This window comes from Cynocephalus volans, chromosome X, assembly GCF_027409185.1.
Source record: "Cynocephalus volans isolate mCynVol1 chromosome X, mCynVol1.pri, whole genome shotgun sequence".
In the NCBI taxonomy this organism is placed as follows: Eukaryota; Metazoa; Chordata; class Mammalia; order Dermoptera; family Cynocephalidae; genus Cynocephalus; species Cynocephalus volans.
Window position 1 is genome coordinate 30,538,697 of NC_084478.1, and position 21,797 is coordinate 30,560,493.

The 21,797-nt window shown below is 33.6% G+C and overlaps 1 protein-coding gene across 2 annotated transcripts in view; it reads left to right on the top strand.

Moving 5' to 3' along the window:
• CNKSR2 (connector enhancer of kinase suppressor of Ras 2) overlaps window positions 1–21,797 on the top strand; it is a 314,535-nt gene that overhangs the window by 107,807 nt on the left and 184,931 nt on the right. For both annotated transcript variants that reach the window (XM_063084016.1, XM_063084017.1), the window contains exon 5: window positions 20,071–20,112. In XM_063084016.1, coding sequence (XP_062940086.1) covers window positions 20,071–20,112 — 42 coding nt within the window. The remainder of the gene's footprint in view (window positions 1–20,070; window positions 20,113–21,797) is intronic.

The following is a 21,797-nucleotide window of genomic DNA, read 5'->3' on the forward strand; positions in this document are numbered from 1 at the left end:
AATGAACTTCTCTTAGATAGAAAATGCCAAGATACTATTTCTCAGACATCTGCTTTCTTCACTGTATTACAGTTTAAAATTTATGTTATACTAAATAATGCATGTAACCTATGCATGTTATGAAGTATAATAATAAACACTCATGGTTTACAGAATAATGAATATTCCTGTAACTCACTATGATGCTGATGAGAACTACACAGAAAATACTGATTTTTCAAAGTTGATGAAATCCATGTATATCAAGCTTATTACAAATAAAAAAATAGTCCTTTAATCCTTAAGGCTGCTTCTTCCTGTTCCTCCTCCTATTAGTCCTTGCACCTCCAGGGAGATGGGTTGGGAGAAAACAATGATGACAGCACCACTCTTCTCCAGAGTGAATTGTGGAGGGGAGGGGACAGGAATTACTGTGGAGAGGACCAGAGGCTTGGAGGAGAAGACCGGTTTAGGAACCAGAAAAGCTTCCCATTACTGTCCAGTCTGATTACCACTCTCCCCAGATAAATTCATGTGTGTATTTCTGAGTATTGTTTAGAATGCTTTATAGCTAAAAAAATTCCAATTTTGATCTCATATCCAATTTGGAAATCGGAGCAATAAACAAATATAGAATATAATGTGATTGGACAATGTAATGTCAGAGTGGGAGTTATAAAAGAACCTAGGGGAAAACTCAAAAGGTTCAATTAGGTATCTTTATTGGTTCTGGTTCTGTAAATATTTTCTTGTGTGTCTTGGTCCTATTTAAGTGCTGTGTCAAGGTTTTTTAATGCCTTTTGAAATATCTACCCTAGCGCTTTTCAGCAGCTATTAATACCATAAATATTAATTTCCTTTTTAATGTCTCACTGTTTTCCACCCCCTTCTAACCCCACTAAATATCTCACTAAACTTCCTGTTTCTTCTCACCAAAACTGTCTATACAAACGTTCTCCTTCCCTGTCTTCCCTCCTGGGTTCTGAACTGCCTTTTACAATTGAAATGTATAACTGCCCTAGACCCTTCTACTCACCTTTTTAACCCCTCCTTCAAAACATATCATCTGGATAAACCCTATTCCTCATGACATTTTTAAATCATTAGCAAGATAAAAAGAGCTTTATATAAAGTTTAAGTAGGCCACAATATCATTAATATTTTTGAGATTGGCAAAGTGCTTTTACAGCATTATCAGATTTGTTATTCTCAATAATCAAGTAAAGTAGGTAGATCATATATCATTACCTCAATTTTATAAGTGAGTAAATGGAAGTTCAGAGAGAGAAAGGGGCATAATCGATAAGTAACATGGCCAGGACTTAGATCCAGACGCTCCAACTTGGTCTGTAATACTTTCTGCTCATTGCTCCTCAAGTTTCACTTCACCTTGAATCAAAGAGCTTTTAAAAGCACTGATAACTGGACCTCATCCAAGACCTATTAAATTAGACTCTCTGAGATGGGGCTTGGCATTAGTATTTTTTAAATGATGCCTCAAGTGATTCTAATATGGAGCCAAAGTTGATAACCACTGTACTGTGTATAGATGATGACTATGAGGTTGGAAGAGAACAAATGTGATCAAGAACAGTGTTTCCCAAAGGGTGGTCAATGGACCATGATTCACCTGGGGAAGCATGTTAAAAATGCAGATTCTTCAGACTTTACCACAGGCTAAGTGATTGAGAAGTGTGATCAGGAGTTTCAATTATTTATAGGCTATATAAGCCCAGGGCCTATACATTTATAAAGAAGACTGGTTAAAGTTTTGAACTTATAACTATAGTTATAAGTAGCTCATAGTCCCTCTGTACAGTAAATACATATCCAAAAAGATTAAACTTGTTCTTTGAGTCATCAAATATAAGTTATTAATTAAAATGGTTATTGTGTACTTATAAGAAGGGGTGCTGTGTGTCCCCCCCAAACTCATTGAAGCTTAATTCCCGCTGTAACTGTTGAAGGTGGGAAATCCCATTATGATAATTGAAATGTGGGGCCTTGAAGAGGTGATTAGATTGTGAGGACCATGCCCAAGTAAATGGATTGATCCATTGATGGTTTAATGGTAGTCATGGGTGTGGTTCTGAGGGCTTTAAAAGGAGTGAGGAGTAGCTCTCTCTCTGCTCTGGTGATCTGTCATGTGACACCCTGTGTGGCTGTACAATCACCACCAACAAGGCCCTCACCAGATGTGTTCCCTGGACTTTGGACTTCCTAGCCTCTGAAACTATAAGTGATAAATATTGTGTCTTTACAAATTACCCACTTTCAGGTATTTCTGTTATAGGCAACAGAAACAGACTAATACAAGGGGAGAACCATAGAAACCAATATGATGTCAACAGAGAGGGGCAGGAAGTAGAGTTAATAAAACAAGAAGCAATAATAATAACATTTTAAGTATTTGTTATGAATCATGTTGTGACTTATATGGATTACATATTATGCCTTACATGGATTACTTGACATAGAGTTTCATACCAACATAAGATGAAAGCAGCAAGCCAAAGAAAATATAGAACTACTAGTTACGGACACTGATTTTCTAAGGCAGTTTGCCTCTTTTGATGAAGTAATTTTTAATAACTCAGTCTCCTTAGGATGGGTCAGAATGACCACCAACATCAGATAGGTAATTCATATGAAATTAGGTCCTAACACAAGTGAAATAATGGATTAAAATTGTAATTGACCCTAGCAGGTTGAAGAACTGTTCAGAATTAAGAAATTAGTACAAGTGAGCATAAATCAAACTTATAAAATGAGACAAAAATTATCTATAAATGCACGATGGGAAAAGACTAGACTTGCATGAAGGTAGTAGAATGTAATCTGAGATATGTTGTGGGTTACAATGTGTGAGGACTGACACAGCACCTCTGAAAAATAGCACTCATATTTCCTGAAATGAAGAGATACAGCCTAGTAAATTAATTTTAAGTGGTTATTGTATTAAACTCTGCATTGGTTAGGGCTTCATATGTTTATCTTTCTTGTTTTTCCCTTGTATTTGGTGGAGTATTGTATCAGTCAAAGTAAGCTAGATGATGCTGCAGTAACAAACAACCTGAAGATATTAGTGGCTTTTCTTTGCTCTACATCCTCTTCAATTCAAAGCCCAGGTTGATAGAGTAGCCTCCTCTAGAACATTGCTGGTCATCATGGCAGAGGGAAAAGAGAGCATGGTGAACCATGCGCTGGTTCTTAAAGTTTTTGCATGAAAATGAGACATAGCACTTCTGCTTACAATTCGTTAGTCAAACCAAATCACACGTCCATGACTGACTTCAGTGGCCTGAGGAAGTTTATTTTTCCCTTAAAAAAAAAAAAAGTCAATGTATGTTTGGAAATCATAATACAGTCTGCCACAGCAACGAATCTATGAAGAATTTTAGTATAGCATTACACTAGAATTTTGAGGACAAACAATATTGTTTATTTGAATATAAAGAGACAAAATTATATGGAAAATTTTTAAATATAAAAAACTTGGTAAAGATTGGGTTCAAAAATTTCGTTGTTACCAATAGTGTAGTGTGTTTGTAGTATGTGTGTGTCTCAGGTATTTTAAGTATAATCTACTGGAGGGAGGGATAAATGACCTGTTGAATTTTGTCCAAGCATAAAATTCTGGCTAATAATCACTCAGTGTAGTACTAAGAAACCTAAGTGGGTTAGGAGTCTGTGGAATATCTCTTTTGAAAGTGTACCAAATTAAGCCTAGATTTACACTAGTACTACTTTGACAATTTAGTATTAACTGTATTAGGATTTAAATATCTTGTCATGATCATCAGCTATCTAAAATATTTATTGAATGCCTGGGTATAAAAGACACTTTTTCAAATATTGCACACAGTTACTGAAAAAAATTATTCCATTTTTCCAAGAAAATGCAATCTAAAAAAAAAAAAAAGTCAAAGATATATGGGCTAAGGTTTTTTGGTTTTTTTTTAAGTAATACTAGGAATTTCTTTTCAATATATTATAACATCTCTTTATTTTGTGACAGCCAAATGGATAATCTTGAGTTAAAGAAGTAATGTTTAATTTATATTTTTTATTTATAATGGGGTATGGTGTTTATTTTTGCTTGAACTCTTTAGTTGAATTTTTCACAAGGAGAAAATTGTCTCCCATCACTTAAACCCTATAGATTTTCTTTTCCTTGGGATAGATTAGGTGGTCATTACAATAAGTAACTTGAACATCTGGAAGCTAGAAAGGTTTTCATTGCAAAGAAATGTGAGCTTCACTGTATGAATATAAAGTTCCTGATATCTTTTATATAATATGAATCTTCATGCAGAGAAAGGGCCAATTATTTTTGTTAAAAATATCTGCTGAGATCATGCAGATTAAAGTTTAACATGAAACTCACGTTTAAAATGTTTTTAAAGCTGTGAAACTCAGTCTGTTTTCATACAAAATAGAAGTGTGAAGAAACTAAATGTACTGTACTAGTTTGTTTGGCAATTAGAAATGTTGCTTTCAAAAATATGGCTTTAAAATTTCATTTTTATACCTGATCTGTAAAAGCAACATAAAATGTTTATTGTGGAAAGTGAAAGTAGAAGATCAGTGTAATAAAATATTCATAACAGGTAAGTTCATACTATATTTATAGAGTATACAGAGCTCCTTGAGAAATTAGAGACAATGCAGTTGAATATAGAGTTCCTTCTTTGAAAATATTTATAATCTAAAGAGAGACTAAGACTAGCAAATAGGTAACTGGTGGGAAAATAAAATATGTACAGTTAGTAGTTATTTGGTAGGCCATTCAAAACCATTTAGGCTTTGACTCAAGACATCTAGAATAAACACACTTAGTTCACATTGGGAGTTAGCTCTTTGCTTCTTCAGGCTGTCAAAACAAAGCTATTAAAGTTACAGAGATCACAGTCTCACTCTATTAAGTTTTCTAGTCTTTGGTACCTTGGAATATTTACTTCACTTCAATCTTGAAATTTTGAAAATTTTTGGATTTATTAGAGACCTATTTGCTGAAAAAATAATCAGCCTCCCTTTTTTCTCCACTCCCAAGTTTCTAAAAGATTAGTTTACATACCCATCCAATTATTGGGACATTAGTCTTTCATAGTCAACTGGAAGACTAGAGTCATTAGAGATAAATGAGTTTTCATTTTAGATGACCTCATGGGAGAGAACTGGAGCAGAGTTTTAACGAGGAATGTTATGCAAGATGTGGAAGAACTGGCCATGTTCACTAAAAGAAAAAGTAGTTCTCAGCTTTTTAGCACTGAGTTGACAATTTTCTTTTCTTTCACAGACCTCATGCCTTAAAAAATTTAAGGCTTCTGATCTGCACTTCTATAGTAACAATTAATTTCCCTAATTTTTAATTAATTAATGATATATAACCACCAGTCAGCAAGAGACAACTAGAGTTACCGAACTCAGTTTGTGTAATGTATGGTTTTTGTTGTCCTTTTTGAAATACCCATAGTGGTTCTTGGGCCCTACTCCTCTAGTACTATCTCCATATACTATCCTGGAAAGGGTAGGTAATGATATCTTTCTATTTTATTTTATAAGTTGGAAACAATTTTAAATGACAGAAAGAAATGGAAAATGTACCAGTACATGAAGTAGGCACATATTAAGATTATGTCATATTTGATTTGGTATTTTTTTATAAAGTTACTTGTATTTCTGCTCAGGCCTCTTTCTCAGAGGCACACATTAGCATTTCCATGTATCCTCCCAGTCCATATTTATATACTTTGCTATACATACTTGTATTCAGAAATAATACATTCTACCTCTCAACTTTAGTGAATAATAAAACAGCATGGCATTTAAACAGAAGGATATAGGATTATGATAGGATAATTAAAGTGATTCAAACGTTTGATATAGTTGGTCATATCAGTCCCTGCTTGAAACTCCATGATTACTTGCCCATTAGCCATAGGGTAAAACTCATACTGCTTAACTGACCTTCAAGGCAACACATGATCAGATTCCCCCAACTTATCCCTCTTCAGTTTCATCTCTCAGTATTCTTCTTTCCTGTTCCCCAAGCCCGTGATGCACTGTATGGTTCAGCCATACACTTGCCTTTTAAGTTTTTTTTTTTTTTTTAATTTTTGGTCTCTAAAGCCTTTTCACATATTTATTTTGCCCAAAACACTTATTTCACCTTCAACTCCTCTCATCCTTCTAACTTCAATTTACAGATCACTTCCTCTGGGAAGTCTCCTCTAATTCCTCCAGAATTAAGTCTCCTCTAATTTCACCAAATCCAAATTAAGACATCTTAGAAGCCTCAAATATTAAAAGCTGTATATAAGATGTATGTCTGTCACCCTATCACCATCTTATTCACAATTAACACAATAAAATAATTGTAATTAAGTCTAAAATTTGGGTTTCCTAATAGCGACTAATTCAATGATTTTATTTTTTGAGGTACAGGTATCAAGTTTCTTTCATAAAATCAAGTTCCTTGTTTGATGGTGAGTAGTTTAGCACTGCAAAGCAGTCTGTTCTTAACCCATTGCAGTCAATGTGGTTTTTTAAAGTTTTACTGCACTTTTTACTATACAGTAAACAATTTGATGGTGGGAATCATATCCCCAGAATAAGAAAGGTGTCTGGAACGTGGATGTTGATCAATAAATATTTGAAGGAAAGAAAGACCACAGTAGTGCCGTGGTCTTACAGAGGGAGGGAACATTCCTAGGGCTACAGAGTGGAGTGGGAGGAGAAGGAGAGGGGGAGGAAGGTTGGGGGATAATTGGGTGGAGACAAGGGGTACAATACTAATTTCTGGTAATGAGTATGAATCTGGCCCTCACATCATGGGCAGGAGGGGTGACAATTAGCTTTGTGTCTCATGAATATTCTTTTTTATTTTTTAAATTTTATTTTGTCGATATACATTGTAGCTGATTATTGTTGCCCATCACCAAAACCTCCCTCCCTCCTCCCTCCCCCCCACTAATGTCCCCTCTGTTTGCTTGTCGTGTCTCATGAATATTCTTAATAAATAATAAATAAATAAATAAATAAATAAATATGTGTTAAATAAAAAAAACAATGTTAATATACTTTTCTCATGGTATACAGTTACTTAGTCAGAGGCCCTGCATTCTCTAAGTTTATACCTGGAGATGAGCAATTTAGACCTGAAAGGAAATAAAGGTTGGGTCATTCCTGTGTATTGCACTTACTCTATAACAGAGTGGGCCTTCACATGAGTGAAAATTTGAATATAAAAAAACTACGTCTAAAGGTACAACTATTTGTATAATATTTCACACTTTATAAACTATTTCCAAATATATCATTTCATTCGATCCTCATAATTGACTTGGGAAGCAGATATTTTTATCTCAGTTTCACACATGAGGCACTGGGCTAAGACAGGTTAAGTGACTTGCCCAAAGTTATGTGACAGTAAGGTAGGACTAGAACTCAAGCCCAAGTCTTCTGTCTCTAAATGATTTCTGAATATGGAAATCTGTGGATGAATTTGTTTATGACTATAGAGAAATGCAGTTGTTTCTAATATTGAAAATTCCTAACCTAAATGCTTATTAATGATTATCAAAGTAAAACCATACTACAATTAAAATTTATCTTCCAACTGACTGGTAACTTAATAGCTTTTATATTTAAACGAAAAAAAGAAAGTTTTGATTTTTCTCTATTATATATCTTCCAGTGCCTTTATAAACCTGAGAATCTTCAAATTATACATTCAGTTTTGCTACTTTTTCAGTTTTGGGCATCAATAATGTTCTAGGTTTTCATACTGAGATACAAAATGTAAAAGTATTAAAATTGAGCCTCAGAAAACATAAAAATACAGCTTAAGTGTAATTTATTAATAATTAACTCAAATATTCTATTAATGATTTTGTGACATTTTTGCATAAAACTTCTAGAGTCTCCTTTCTACCTTTTGAATATAGAAACTGTTGTCACTTTTTATAAAGATGTTTGCTTTACCCAGCAGATTGTAAATGAAATTTTATACCCAAAGCCATTCTGTAATGAAGATTATCTTATGTAACAGATTGAATGAAAGCAAGTCAGAAGTAAATCTTTGTAGAAAACCTTATTGGCAGAATTCTTCATCACCCTCACTCTTGTTTATTTCCCTTAAATTATATTGCCACCATAGGGATTGATATCGATGGCATATTTGATCATAACACTCTTCTGCTTATATCCCTTCAGGGGTCTCCCCTTGCATGTACAAGATAAATTTTAAGCTCATTATAAATGGCTGAGTGCCAGCCTACCTCATCAGCCTCATGTTTCAATTCTTGCTTCACAGTTTATATTTCCAGTAACACCAAACTATGTTTAGTTCCTTTCATACATCTGGTTCTCACCCTTATGCCTTTCTAATTATGCTCTTCCTCTTACCTTTTGTCTGGATAACTCCTGTTTTAACTTCTAGACTCTACTCATGCTTCACTTTCACTAAAATGCCTTTCTTACTTCCTCAGACTGCTTATGTAGGTAATTTTGTGCTTCCTTAACACCTCTGCCCATGTCTTTCTTTGCAGCTTATATTTTTTTCAGCTTTATTGACGCATGATTGGCAAATAGAAATTATATATATTTAATGTGTACAATGTGATGTTTTGATATATGTGTACGTTATTAAATGATTACCATAAACAAGCTAATTTGCATACTCGTCATCTCACATAGTTATGTGTGTGTGGTGAGAGCATTTGATCTACTCTTAGCAAATTTCAAGTATATAATACATTGTTACTGACTATAGTCACTATGCTGTACATTAGGTCTCTAGAACTATTCATCTTATAACTGAAAGTTTGTACTCTTGGACCAATCTCCCCCTGGTAACCACCATTCCACTCTGTTGCTATGAGTTTGACTTTGTTTTTTAGATTCCATATATAAGTGAGCTCATGCAGTATTTGTATTTCTGTGTTTGGCTTATCTCACTTAATATAATGTCCTCTAGGTTCATCCATATTGTCACAAATGGCAGGATTTCCTTCTTTTTAAAGGCTGAATAATATTCCTGTGTGTCTGTGTGTGTGTATGCATGTGTGTGTACACTACATTTTCTTTATCCAGGAATCTGTTGTAAGATAGGTTGTTTGTCTTTCTTGGCTACTGTGAGTGAACATGTTGCAGTGAACATGGGAGTGCAGATATCTCTTCGAGATAGTGATTTTATTTCTTTTGGATATATAACCAGAAGTGGGATTGTTAGATCATACAGTAGTTCTACTTTTAACTTTTTTAAGAAACCTCTATACAGTTTTCCATAATGACTGTACCAATCTACATTCCCACCAACATTGTACAAGGGTTTCCTTTTCTCCACATTTTCACCAACACTGTTACCTTTTGACTTTTTGATAGTTGCCTTTCTAACACTTATAAAGTGATATCTCATTGTGGTTTTGATTTTCATTTCCCTGATGATTAGTGATGTTGAGCATCTTTTCATATACCTGTTGGCTATTTGTATGTCGTCTTTGGAAAAATGTCTATTTCTGTTTTTGCTTATATTTTAATTGGGTTATTTGTTTTTTGCTATTGGGTTGTATGGGTTCCTTAAATATTTTGAATCTTAATCACTTATTGGGTACATGGTTTGCAGATATTTTCTCCATGCTGTAGGTTGCCTTTTCACTTTGTGGATTGTTTCTTTTTCTGTGCAGAAACTTTCTACATTGATGTAGTCCCACTTGTTTATTTTTTCTTTTGTTGCCTGTGGCTATCAATTTATATTATACATTCATGTGGCTTTTCTTTCCTGCTAGTATCTTCTTCCCTCAGAATTTGTTTTTGGCTGTTTTTTCTACCCTTTCATCTTTCAGATGGTCTATGCATACTTTTCTCTAGACCACTAAATAAAATAGCACATGACTTGGCATAATGCTTTGGTAAGAAATGTTATGCAAAGAATAGAACATTTCACTACTGTATTATAGTTAGGTAAGAGATATTGATACTATGATCATTAGACATTCTTCCATAATGTATCATGATATTGATTAATGTATTATAGCTATCCAGACAGATAATTTATTTCAAAGGTAACGGTAATCTGTAAAAGGGTGTAGATACAGACTATATGAGTGTATATAATAGATGGAAAATGACTACAGTTGTGGGCGTGGAGACAACCCAAGTATAGAATTATGGAATCAGGGCCTTGTTAAGTTGGAAGGGACCTTAGGGATCATCTAATTTCATCTGCCTCCAACCAGTCTATGGATGATGATGATGATAATGATAGCTAACATTTGCATGTAACTTATAAAACATTTCTATGTTACTTGATGTTCATCGGTAGGTAGGTAAGCAGAATTGTTATTGTTATGATGCTCATGGCAACTCTGAGGTAGATATAAGCATAGCTGTTATTTTTTATCTATTAGTTATAGCTATCAGGTAGAAAGAGAACTCTTCGAGTCTGCCATATAATATAGAATATAACTAATCATGGTAGAAACTAGAGGCATTAAAGATAGTAGAGAAAAATTCAGTAGTTAACTATATTTTGCCTTAGAAACAAGTTCATTAAGTTTACTCCTTGGACAATCAGGTATTATCTCCCATTAGGGTAGAGAATGCTTTGGAGTGTGGTGGAATGAACAGGACAAAGCATTAAAATACATAGTCATAGGCCCAGTTTTATTGCCAAGTAACTGTGTCCACTTGAGTGAGTCATTTAACTTCTCTGTGTCTATTTCTTTATCTGTGAAACAGGGATAGATGGCCACTAAATTCATGCCCACCCACATTCTCTTCACAGTTTCTGTTTATTGCTGCGTGTTACAACTCATAACCCTGTTTAACCTAATGAAAATTTTAGCCAGTTCTTTAAAAAACTGGATGTTTTTTAATTTTAACAGATACCAGCCCTTGTGAACCCTCCTCCTTTCTCTCCCAAAACAACAGTGGCAGGAAAACTGACGAGTTTCTGGTCATTGAGCTGGTTAAAATGGTAAAGGGGGTGCCAAAGAACTACTTGCAGGTTAATTGTACATCTGCCTTGTTTCTCAAAAACATTTAGGTGTGTGAAATTAGAGCTGAACTATGACATTTTTATAACACATTCAAAAAGAATACTGATGCCTGTCTGTTCACCATGGACATTCTTCTTTGCACTCAGGACAGTCAGTCAGCTTTTGGTCTTTCATGAATCTAAATTTAGTTTCGAGTTTTATCTTCCATCCATTGCAAATCATTTATCTCTGGCACTACTTTCGCTATGCCCAAAAAGGCATATGATGAGTACTCTGAATTTCTTTTCATAGCTCTATTCCATATATTATCCTATGGAAAGGATTGGTTTCATTGGACTGTGCTGCTACTATAAATGTCATAATAGACTGGAATATGTTCTTTGCTGAAGGAATAATAAGGGAAGCATCTGATTAATACCTGAGAACTAAATTCCTTCATGTTTTCTTCCCAGGTATTGCCTTCAATGTTATTTGTTTGGAATTTTTGTTGAATATCTTCTTGTTTTGTAATGTTTGAATGGGCTATGGTATATTTCTCTAAACCTGTGCTGTTGTTGAACTAGCTGCATGTGGCTTTTGAAAGGTAAATAAATTAATTAAAATTAAGTAAAATGACAAATTTAGTTCCTTGTTTGCACTAGCCACATTTCAGGTCCTCAATAGCTGTGTATGTCTAATGGCTATCAAATTGGGCAGCACAGAACTAGAACATTTCTGTTAACCCAGAAAGTTTTTTGTTTTTTTTGTTTGTTTGTTTTTGGGGTTTTTTTTTGTCTTTTTGTGACTGGTAAGGGGATCGCAACCCTTGGCTTGGTATCATCCGCACCATGCTCAGCCAGTGAGCGCACTGGCCACTCCTATGTAGGATCCGAACCCCCGGCGGGAGTGCAGCTCCGCTCCCAAGTGCCATACTCTCCCGAGTGCGCCACAGGGCTGGCCCAACCCACAAAGTTTTATTGTACAGTGCTATTGTAGACCATAGCTATATGTATGCATGAAAGAACATATCTTAATGAAGTAGTTTTGTCATCTGTGTCAGAACTCAACTTGGGATGTAAAAGTAATCAGACTGAGAATAAGTGGTAAATGGGTGAGGATTGTTCAAGCTTGTTACTAAAAATGTAATATCCCCTCTACCCCGTGGAAAAGTAGTTAGAACCTGTTTTACTTCGAAGTTCGTATGTCCAAAATGTAATTATTTTAATTTCCCCGAATTCTCTTCTCCATTTCTACCATGCCATTCATCCATTTGTTCAGGCTTTAACAATGTTTAACTTTTTTCTCTCCATCATTCTCTGTATCTGATCAGTCACCTAACTCTCTCCTTTCTGACTATCTATATGCCATCCACCTATCCTCATATCCCACTCCACCATCATAACCATAGTTCAAGACCTGATTACATATTACATTTTTTATTGAAAGAATATTCTGGCTGGCTGGTTAGCTCAATTGTTTAGATCATGGTGCTGGTAACACCGAGGTCTTGGATTTGGATCCCCGTACTCGCCAGCCACCAAAAGCAAACAAAGAACATATCAACTGATGCCCCCTACCTTCAGTTTTTCTTCCTTCCAAATCCATAACTTCTTCCCCATCATTTTCACATACTGCCCATATTCAAACAGCTGTGAATGCTGCCTTGTGTCAGAGTAAATTTCACACTCCTCCACTGTTCTTAGAGATAAAACATCTACTTGATATGTCTAGGAAGATACACAGCTTTGCAGAGATTCCCATATCTGATACATGACACCAAACATACTCTTGTAACTTAAGGATCCATGAAAAAAGGAACAAGAGATGGCTATGGGAGTTGTTAGCTGGATCAGCACATTTCAACTTCATCCTCCCCTCTCACCTGCCCACCCGAACATGCATGCTCACAACTCACATTGCTATATAACGTCAATGATGGTATTAGGCTGCTCTGACTTCAACCTTCCCAAACAAAAGTCAAGAGAAATTATCAGTCAATTGATTTAAGTTTTTGCCACCCTGGTCAAAAGAACTATGAAATAGAAATTGGATTGTTATAGAAAACTAAAAATTTTATTCTTTTTTAAAAAAAAATAAAATTTGTTCTAGCCTAGCATTTGTAGCTCCCACAGTATGACCCCATATTATTTTCTGTGCTTTCTTTCCGACTATATTCCCTCCACATATTTTACACTCTAGCCAAATTAGTCTGCTTACTCCTGATTGACTGTGCCTTTGTTCATTGTGTTCACACAACTTGAAATGTTCTTTCCCCCAGATCCCTCAATTTCCTTATTTGAAAGCCACTTAAGGCCACCTAAAATATGGTCTCCTCCAGATAATTATTCCAGAATTGTCAAATCAGAATTTATCTCTTTTTTATGGGATCTTTTGTTAGCACTTACTTTATCTAATTTGTAGTATTATCTGAATGTTGTCTCTCCCACTAAATAATGAAATCATGATGGTCAAGGACCAAACAATTTATCTTTGATCACCCAGTAGTGTGTAACAGTGAATTGCATTTAGGAGATGCCAAAAAACATTTTGGCGAACTGAATTATGACATGAATGGATGAATGAATGAATGAAGAATGAAAAAGTATAACACCAACTCATTGCTTGAATTAATCACTTAGTTATATAAAGACATTTGATAGCTTAATAATAGAATATGTTGACATGTTCAGTGTGAAGATACCATTATCAAAGTTTTACATACATCATTTAAACATTACTTCTAAGCAAAATAATATTTTTGTTAACTGTTAAAGTATACTATAATATATACACTAAAATGAAACAGATGAAAATTTACAGCAATTATAAAGTTCCATGAAATATAATTGTATATAGCATTGGAGACATACCGTAGGCACCCCCTTATCCACGGGGGTATGTTCCAAGACCCTGAGTGAATGCCTGAAACTGCTGATAATATCAAACCCTACATATACTACGTTTTTTTTTCCTATACATACGTACCTATGATAAAGTGTAATTTATAAATTAGGCACAGTAAGAGATTAACCACAAAACTAGTAATAAAATAGAATAATTATAACAATATGCTAGCATCACTACTCTTGTGCCTGGGGGCCATTATTAAGTAAAATAAGGGTTACTTGAACACATGCACTGTGATACCGCAACAGTCGATCTGATAACCCAGACGGCTACAAAGGAACAAATGGATGGGTAGTAAATACAGCAGGATACACTGCACAAAGGGATGAGTCATGTCCCAGAAGGGATGGAATGGAATTTCATCATGCTACTCAGAACAACACGCACTTTAAAACTTATGAATTGTTTATTTCTGGAATTTTTCATTTAATAGTTTCAGACCTAGGTTAACTGTAACTGAAACTGCAGAAAACAAAACCGCAGATAAGGGGTGAGTACCATACACCATCTCCCTTCACTACCTCTCTTTATGTATTTAAGATTTAGAACCTGTGTACTGCTCTTATGACTCTAATATACAGATGATGAGAAATGTTGTTTGTTCTGAGCATTATGACCTCCAAGACCTTAAAACCTGTTGACAAAGTACGGAACATCAATGGTAACATGTAGGAATAGAAATCGTTCAGTGTATTCTGCTCAGTGGAGCAATTGAATCATTTCACATAACTGATTATGATTCCATGTAGGTATGTAATTCATCTTTGGGAGGCTGTTGTTATACATACTTAACTTTTCTAAGAAGAAAAGTGATCAAAATTGAAGAAACAATCCTCATTTTTATGAACATTTTTTCATTAGGTATTTGGTTCACTTAAATGTGCATTACATTGTTTCTAGAAGCATTATATGGAAAAAGATAAAAAAGAAATGGAAATTTTATTTTGCATGTACAGTAAATATGGCTTGAGTTACTGAGGAGAATTCCTGGGAGTATATTAGTACCATAGCTCTAAATCCAATTTTAAAAATCTAAATTTAATCCTAACCTAAAAATAACTAGAATGTTAGAGGTGTACCTTTAAAAGCATGAATAGGCTTGTAAAATACAGATTTCTCTATATGCAGTGCTATTTTCTTTTTAAAACATGGGCTATGATCTTTTGGGGAAAAATTTGGCCCCAAGTGTTAATAAAACCCATACTTGAGAAGCTAATATTTTTAAGTCACATTTTGATGTAAGTAAAATAACTTACTAATAAAATGAAAGTACCTAGAGCTATTCAAATATTTAGGATGATAAAATGAATTCCATAAAACTATAGCTTAACAAAAAAAAACATAGTCATTAGTTTCTGTTCTTCTCCCTATTATTAAGTAGCAGGTTAATATGCACTCTCTGTGTTGTTTGGTTTTGTTGTTTTGTTTTTAACATGCTGTGATCTCACCCTTTTGAAAGCCTCTGGCTTTTAATAACGAAGAGGCCAATCTGGCTGAAAGAAAGTAGAGACACAAACAAGTAGAAGCAGCTATTAAAAGTACTTAGCTATTAAAGAAAGAAATAAGTTTACTGGGAGAAAAAAATCAATCAATAATTTGGGGAAATGTAACTGAAACACATAGTTCTGAGGAGCTGAGAACCGTTTAGAGTGAGCCAGCAGATAATATTTTTAAATCAGGTTTACTGATTTATGAGTTCATATATTTGATACTTTTTGGTTTGGTTTGGTGTTCCTCTATCACATGGTAGTCCTATAAAGTAGATCAAGTGTTTCTCAAAATACTGTCTTCATCAAAATTGTCTTGGGTGCCTCCACTCTGAATCTAGCAAATCTGTATTTCTGGGGATCAGACCTGGAAATCTGCATTTTAACCCACTCCCCAAGTCATTCTTAATACACACAGAAGTAAAATCTGAAAATTACTGCAGTACCTTAACTGTATTTGAGTGTAGTTACATTGCTAATGCATCAATTCCTTTATTTTCTCTGCCTAAAAACCTACTGTTTTCAAGATCCAATTAAAAGCCACCTTTCCTGATTTTTCTTTTTTTTTAGGCAGAATTAGTTGCTTCCTTCTCTCTTCCAGTCCCAAAATTGTGCCTTTATTATACTAATTGAGCATATCCCAAACATCTTAGTACAGATTTAAGCTTCAATAGCATCACATGTATAAGTACAAGGAACATCATTTGAAAATTTAATTATTTAAATTTCTTTTATAATTTAGTTTTATTTGTTTTATATAGTAAGTTTTTAATTTTAATATTTGTATGACACAGTTTTTCAGACTGGTGGAAAAATTTGGCCACTTCATTCACCTCATGTATCTATCACCCTTAGAGGGCTCATGTCAGAATTGTTGAGTATGCACCAGTACTTCATTCTTCAAGTAATCTCAAATCAAGGATTACAAAGGTAATCCTTTCAGTCACTGAGCTGCAGCTAATGAAAGTTTTTACAAAGTTTGAAATTTGGAGCAATGTATAGCACAGTCTAGTGGTCGTGTTGAATTTTAATAAGAAATATATTAAGATTTTTTTTAAAAAATTAAATAATTGGCCTTTCACATATTGATTTATGTAGTTTGTAGCATTTATACCTCTAAAGTTATTAAAACTTAAAATGGCATGAAAACTTTTGAATTCAGCATGTTTTTACTTATTTGTGTGAATGCCTATCTCCCTAAACTGCACTTCTCTAAGTCAGGGGCTTTGTCTTATTTACCTTTGTATCCCTAGCACAGTTGATCAACATTTGCTGAATTAAGGGGAATAGTATATCATTATTCATTGTCCAATTAGTTTAATATGTTTAATATTTTTAAATATTACTAAAGATATTTTTGATATATTTAGTATATTTTAAATTTAATATAAGATCAAACATACATTCAATATTTAATGGATCTACTGTGTTTCCATCCATTGCAGTTATTATCCTTTTTATTGTTCAAATTGTTCCATCTTTGGCCAGTGGGAACCTCTTCATGTTGACTCCTGAGTCCTACTGACACAACCCTAGTAGTCTTTGATAGCTTCCTTCTATCTTGTATCACAGTATAATCCAAGCTTATCTTGTGCATTTCCTATCCCAGATCTGGAACCAGCCATTTTCCAAGAAGGCCTTGGAAATGGTATTTTAAAACCACAGATTGTGGGAAGTTCATTATTACTAGGTTAGTCATTGTTCCTATGCCTTTTCACTGGGCAGAGCTAAGAAATGTGTACATACGTTTATACATACATAATACATCAACAAACCCTATGGCTTTTATTTAACTCCTTCAGTCTTAAATATGTATCTGCTTTCTCCTATGCTAGAAATACTTATTGGTGCCACCAGAGTGATAGAATGACAGTCACATAGTTGTTCAATTGTTTCATCTTATAAATCACACACAGCAAATTCAGCACAATAATAATACTACTACCAACGAACAATATGATTACTGAAAACAGTTTAATATTATTTTAACAGTTCCTTTTGTTATATCACACTAAGGATGTGCAAATAAGTTATTATATATTTTAAAGATATTTGAAATAGTTACTTTCTGTATGATTATTATACCAGCAGTAGAATTTGAATTTAGATTGTATTCACTTTTTTCTTTAGAGGAAAATCCCTTTGAAATTTGAACATTTAGTCATATCCTGTGATTCTGGGAAGGTAGGCAAATACAGTAGTCCCCCGCCCTTAACCCTCCCTTAACCAATTTTGCTTTCTGCAGTCTCAGTTACCCACGGTTAACCACAGTCCAAAAATATTAAATGTAAATTCCAGAAATAAGCAATTCATGAGTTTTAAACTGTACATCATTTTGAGCAGTAGGGTGAAATCTCTTGCTGTCGTGCTTCATCCCACCTGTGACATGAATCATCCCTTTGTCCAGTGCAGTCACACTGTTTATGCTACCTGCCCCATTAGTCACTTAGTAGCCTTCTCAGTCATCAGACTGTCAGGCTATCACAGTGTTGTGTTCAAGTAACCCTTATTTTGCTTAAAAATGGTCCCAAAGTGTAAGATTATTGATGCTTGAATATTGTTATCATTTTTCTATTTTGTTATTAGTTATTGTGGTTAATCTCTTACTGTGCCTAATTTATAAATTAAACTTTATCATAGGTATGTATAGAAAAAACATAGTATGTATAGGGTTTGGTACTATCAGTGGTTTCAGGCATCCACTAGGGGTCTTGAAATGTATCCCCTGCAGAGAAGGGGGGACGACTGTAATGAAACTTGCAGCTGAAACAAGCTGTAGAAGCAGCATGGGGAAACTGGGCAACTTCCCAGCTTTCACCAAATCATCTCTTCCCAATGTAATTGTGATTGAAGTTAATTTCTGTAAAGCTGGACTCTTCTAAAATCGGATGTAAATACAAGTGCACTTTCCAAATATAAGTGTTTTGTCTTCACCTTAGCTCCTCTGTACACATAATTCATAATTAGTTATAAAGAACTGATTTTGTTTATTGTTCATTTATTTACTGATTCAGCTCCCAGTTATGAGTGAGAACATGTGGCATTTCTCTTTCTGTACCTGGATTGTTTCACTTAGAATAATTTTCTCCAGCCTCATCCATGTTGCTGCAAACAGTAGAATTTCGTTCAATTTTATTTTTATTTTTTTTTTAGAGAAAGAAAGAAAGAAAAATCACAGGAATACATTGAACTTTTAGAAAATTAGAGGTAGAAAAGGGGGGGCGCTAATGAGGAATTGGTTAATGGACACAACGAATGATTGCATATTGTAATGATGAATAGGCTAAATATACTGATCTAACCACCACGCATTCTAGAAAATTACTGAAAATCAATGTTGTACCCCACATGTATGTATTAATAAAAATAAATATAAATAAATAAATGAATGAATGAGTAAATAAATAAAAGAACTGACTTTGTGTTAGTATGCAGACATAGATATGATTTTATTTATAGCAGACGTCTCCTTTGGCACATGAAACCCTCTGACAAGATCCAATCCATAAGCTATCCCTGTTAGTTTGTGAAATGACTCAGAACTGAATTTTACTTTAAAAAATTTGCCCCTGATATGAATATGTACTTCTTTTGACAAGGTACTGTAGTGAAATAGCATTATCAAAAACTGTGTTGAACAAAATTCTTTTTGTTAAATTGGAAAAAAATAGACTACTGTTTTTTAAAATATGTGGTACTGTGGAATACCAATTTTTTTCAAAACTAGCTAAATAATTTTTTTAAATTTTGAAATAAAGGTAATTATTTTACAAAATTAAAATAATGATGCAGAGCAACAATAAGACATGGTTAAAATGTATTTATCACTTATTGTATGTCAGATGCTGTGCCATGTGACTTATTTCATTTTCTCATTTAATTCGCACAACATCCTTATTGGGTTATTACTAATATGCCTATTTTATCAATTCCTTCCTATAAGAAACAGTAAGTTTCTAAGCAAAGATCACTTTGTTGTATTGCTGCTTATTGTACGTCATGCAATTGTAGGTTAAAAAAAGACCTGCAATTGCTTCATATACAATAAAAAAATGAGTTTTTTAATAAATTTTTAAAATAATTTCAGGGACTCGAACCTAGGTGAGATAAACTTGATATTTATTAGTAGTTTGTATTAATTTTAATGTGCAATATAAAGTATGTTTAAGAGACTGCAATTGTTGAAAATCTGAAAGTATTTATGAAATTTTGATATGACTATTGAAATGTTAGTGTTTTTTAATATTCTATAATAAATTAGTGTTTCAAATATGGGTGATATTTCAACAAAATATATTTATCACAGGTAAAAGTTTAGATAGAAAATAATTATAACATGTTTTTCAAAATATGTTTCTAAAAGTCTACTTAATGTATATTATCCTTTATTATGTATAGTTTAAAATTAGTAAAGTTAGGAAATACAGTTAAGCAAACATGAGGATATCCTCTGTAACTGATCATCAGAGCTAACCACTATTAACATTTTGGTATATAGTATTCTAGAATATTTTTCCCCATTCTTATTGCTGTCTTTACTTGAATTGTCAAGACTTTTCAAATTATAGTACAGTTCCTAAGGAAATATTTTTAAATATTTATACTTGATTTTTTTAAATGATGATATGGTTGATTTATTATTATTTTTTAAATTTTATTTTATTTTGTCAATATACAATGTGGTTGATTACTAATGTATATTTTTCTTTTTTCAGGATTGTACCGTATATGAAACAGAGAATAAAATTCTTCATGTGGTAAGTATACTGGGATTTATTTTCAATAACAAGGGTAATACACCTTTATCATCATTTGGAAGAAATACTTCATAAGATAACCAAACTACCTTTGCTCTGATTCTGTACTCCAAACAACTTTCCAAATGGTAATTTCGTAATATTTGTTGAATCACTTAATGACTTTGCAGATATTTTATTATTAGAAATGAGGTGTGAGTTCATTATACTTTGTGAAAAGGCATCTCCTTTCTTGTTAAGGAACAGTTGGCCACTTTTATTTGTAAATCCATTTCTTGGTCAGTGCTGATTTGTTGTAATAATTTCTTTACCTCAGTGTCAGTTCTTGTCATTTCTGTGTCTGCCAGGTATAATTGATGAAGATTCATATGCCTGCCAAAGTTCACTTGCCTCTTTTATTCTTACTTTCAGTTTATAAGTTTTATATTTCTGAAATGTTTGAATATTTATTAAACAATATTATTTTTTATTTAGAAAAGGAAACATTTTAGAAACATCTTACTTAAATATATGGGGGTAAAAATATTAACTCAGAATATCAGCAGTACAGAATTCTGGTTCCTTTTTTCATTGCCTACTACATAAATGATACTGAGTCATCCTCCTCTTTTCATTGTGCAGCAATGGTGGCCTTTGTGATTTATAAGAATGGTCTCAGTAGTAGACAGGTAATGTATTACTCTCCATGATAGTCCAGGAGGGGAAATAATTACAACCAACCCCTTTCTGATCCACCTGTAGGGTCTGGCGAATAGGAAGAAAATAATGTTTATTTAGGGTCTATATATATATTCCAAGTATTAATTTAGGTTCTATAAACATATTATCTCATTTAATCCTAATTTTACAAATGGTGGGACTAAGGGTCACAAATATTAAGCTGTTTGAGAGTTAAGTTTGAATAGAAGTCTCATACCAAAGCCCATGCCCTTTCCAGATCTGGCATTTGCTACCAATTCTAGTTCCCTGAGACTTTATGAATTGTACTGTTTTGTTTCCCGTGCAACGCAGGGCTACTCTGTAGCTGTGCCTATTGTGTCAATAACTAAGGAGCATGAACAGACCCTTTCTCTCCGACATTTTATCTTCTATGAGTGACTTTTTTTGGCATTGAATTTTCCATGACAAATGACTGTTCCTTCCGAAGTATTGAATTAGTCGTTAGTATGCTGCTGTGGGTTCTTCACTGTGTTTACTTCAAGGCCATTATTGAGGTCAGTGTGTGTTAGTTTTCTCTATAAAATTTCTCAGGAGTAACCTCTTTCTAGTTTTGGTATCAAAAAAAGAGCTGTCCTTTTCCTTATGCATTGGATGCTAGAAACTTAAGATTGAAATTTGTGGCCCATAGTTGGCAAGTGTGTCTCATAGACTTCATTTTGTATATTAGCTTCATTCTTGGCTCTAATTTATATCCATGATTTCTCTTTGCCTGTCTTTCTCAATTCATATATGCAGAGTATATATTTTTACATTTGTTGATATAATCTTTTATATGGAGGAATAACTCCAGCAGATAACAAATGAATATCTGTAGTCAATATTCAAATGTGAACAAAGAAAGTGTAAATAGTTCATAGAAAAACAATCTTTATGTCTGAAAAAAAAATTTACATTTCACCATGTGCCCAGAGTAACAGAAAAGAATTAAATGATGAAAGAGATGCTGTGTGATTTCTCCTGTACAA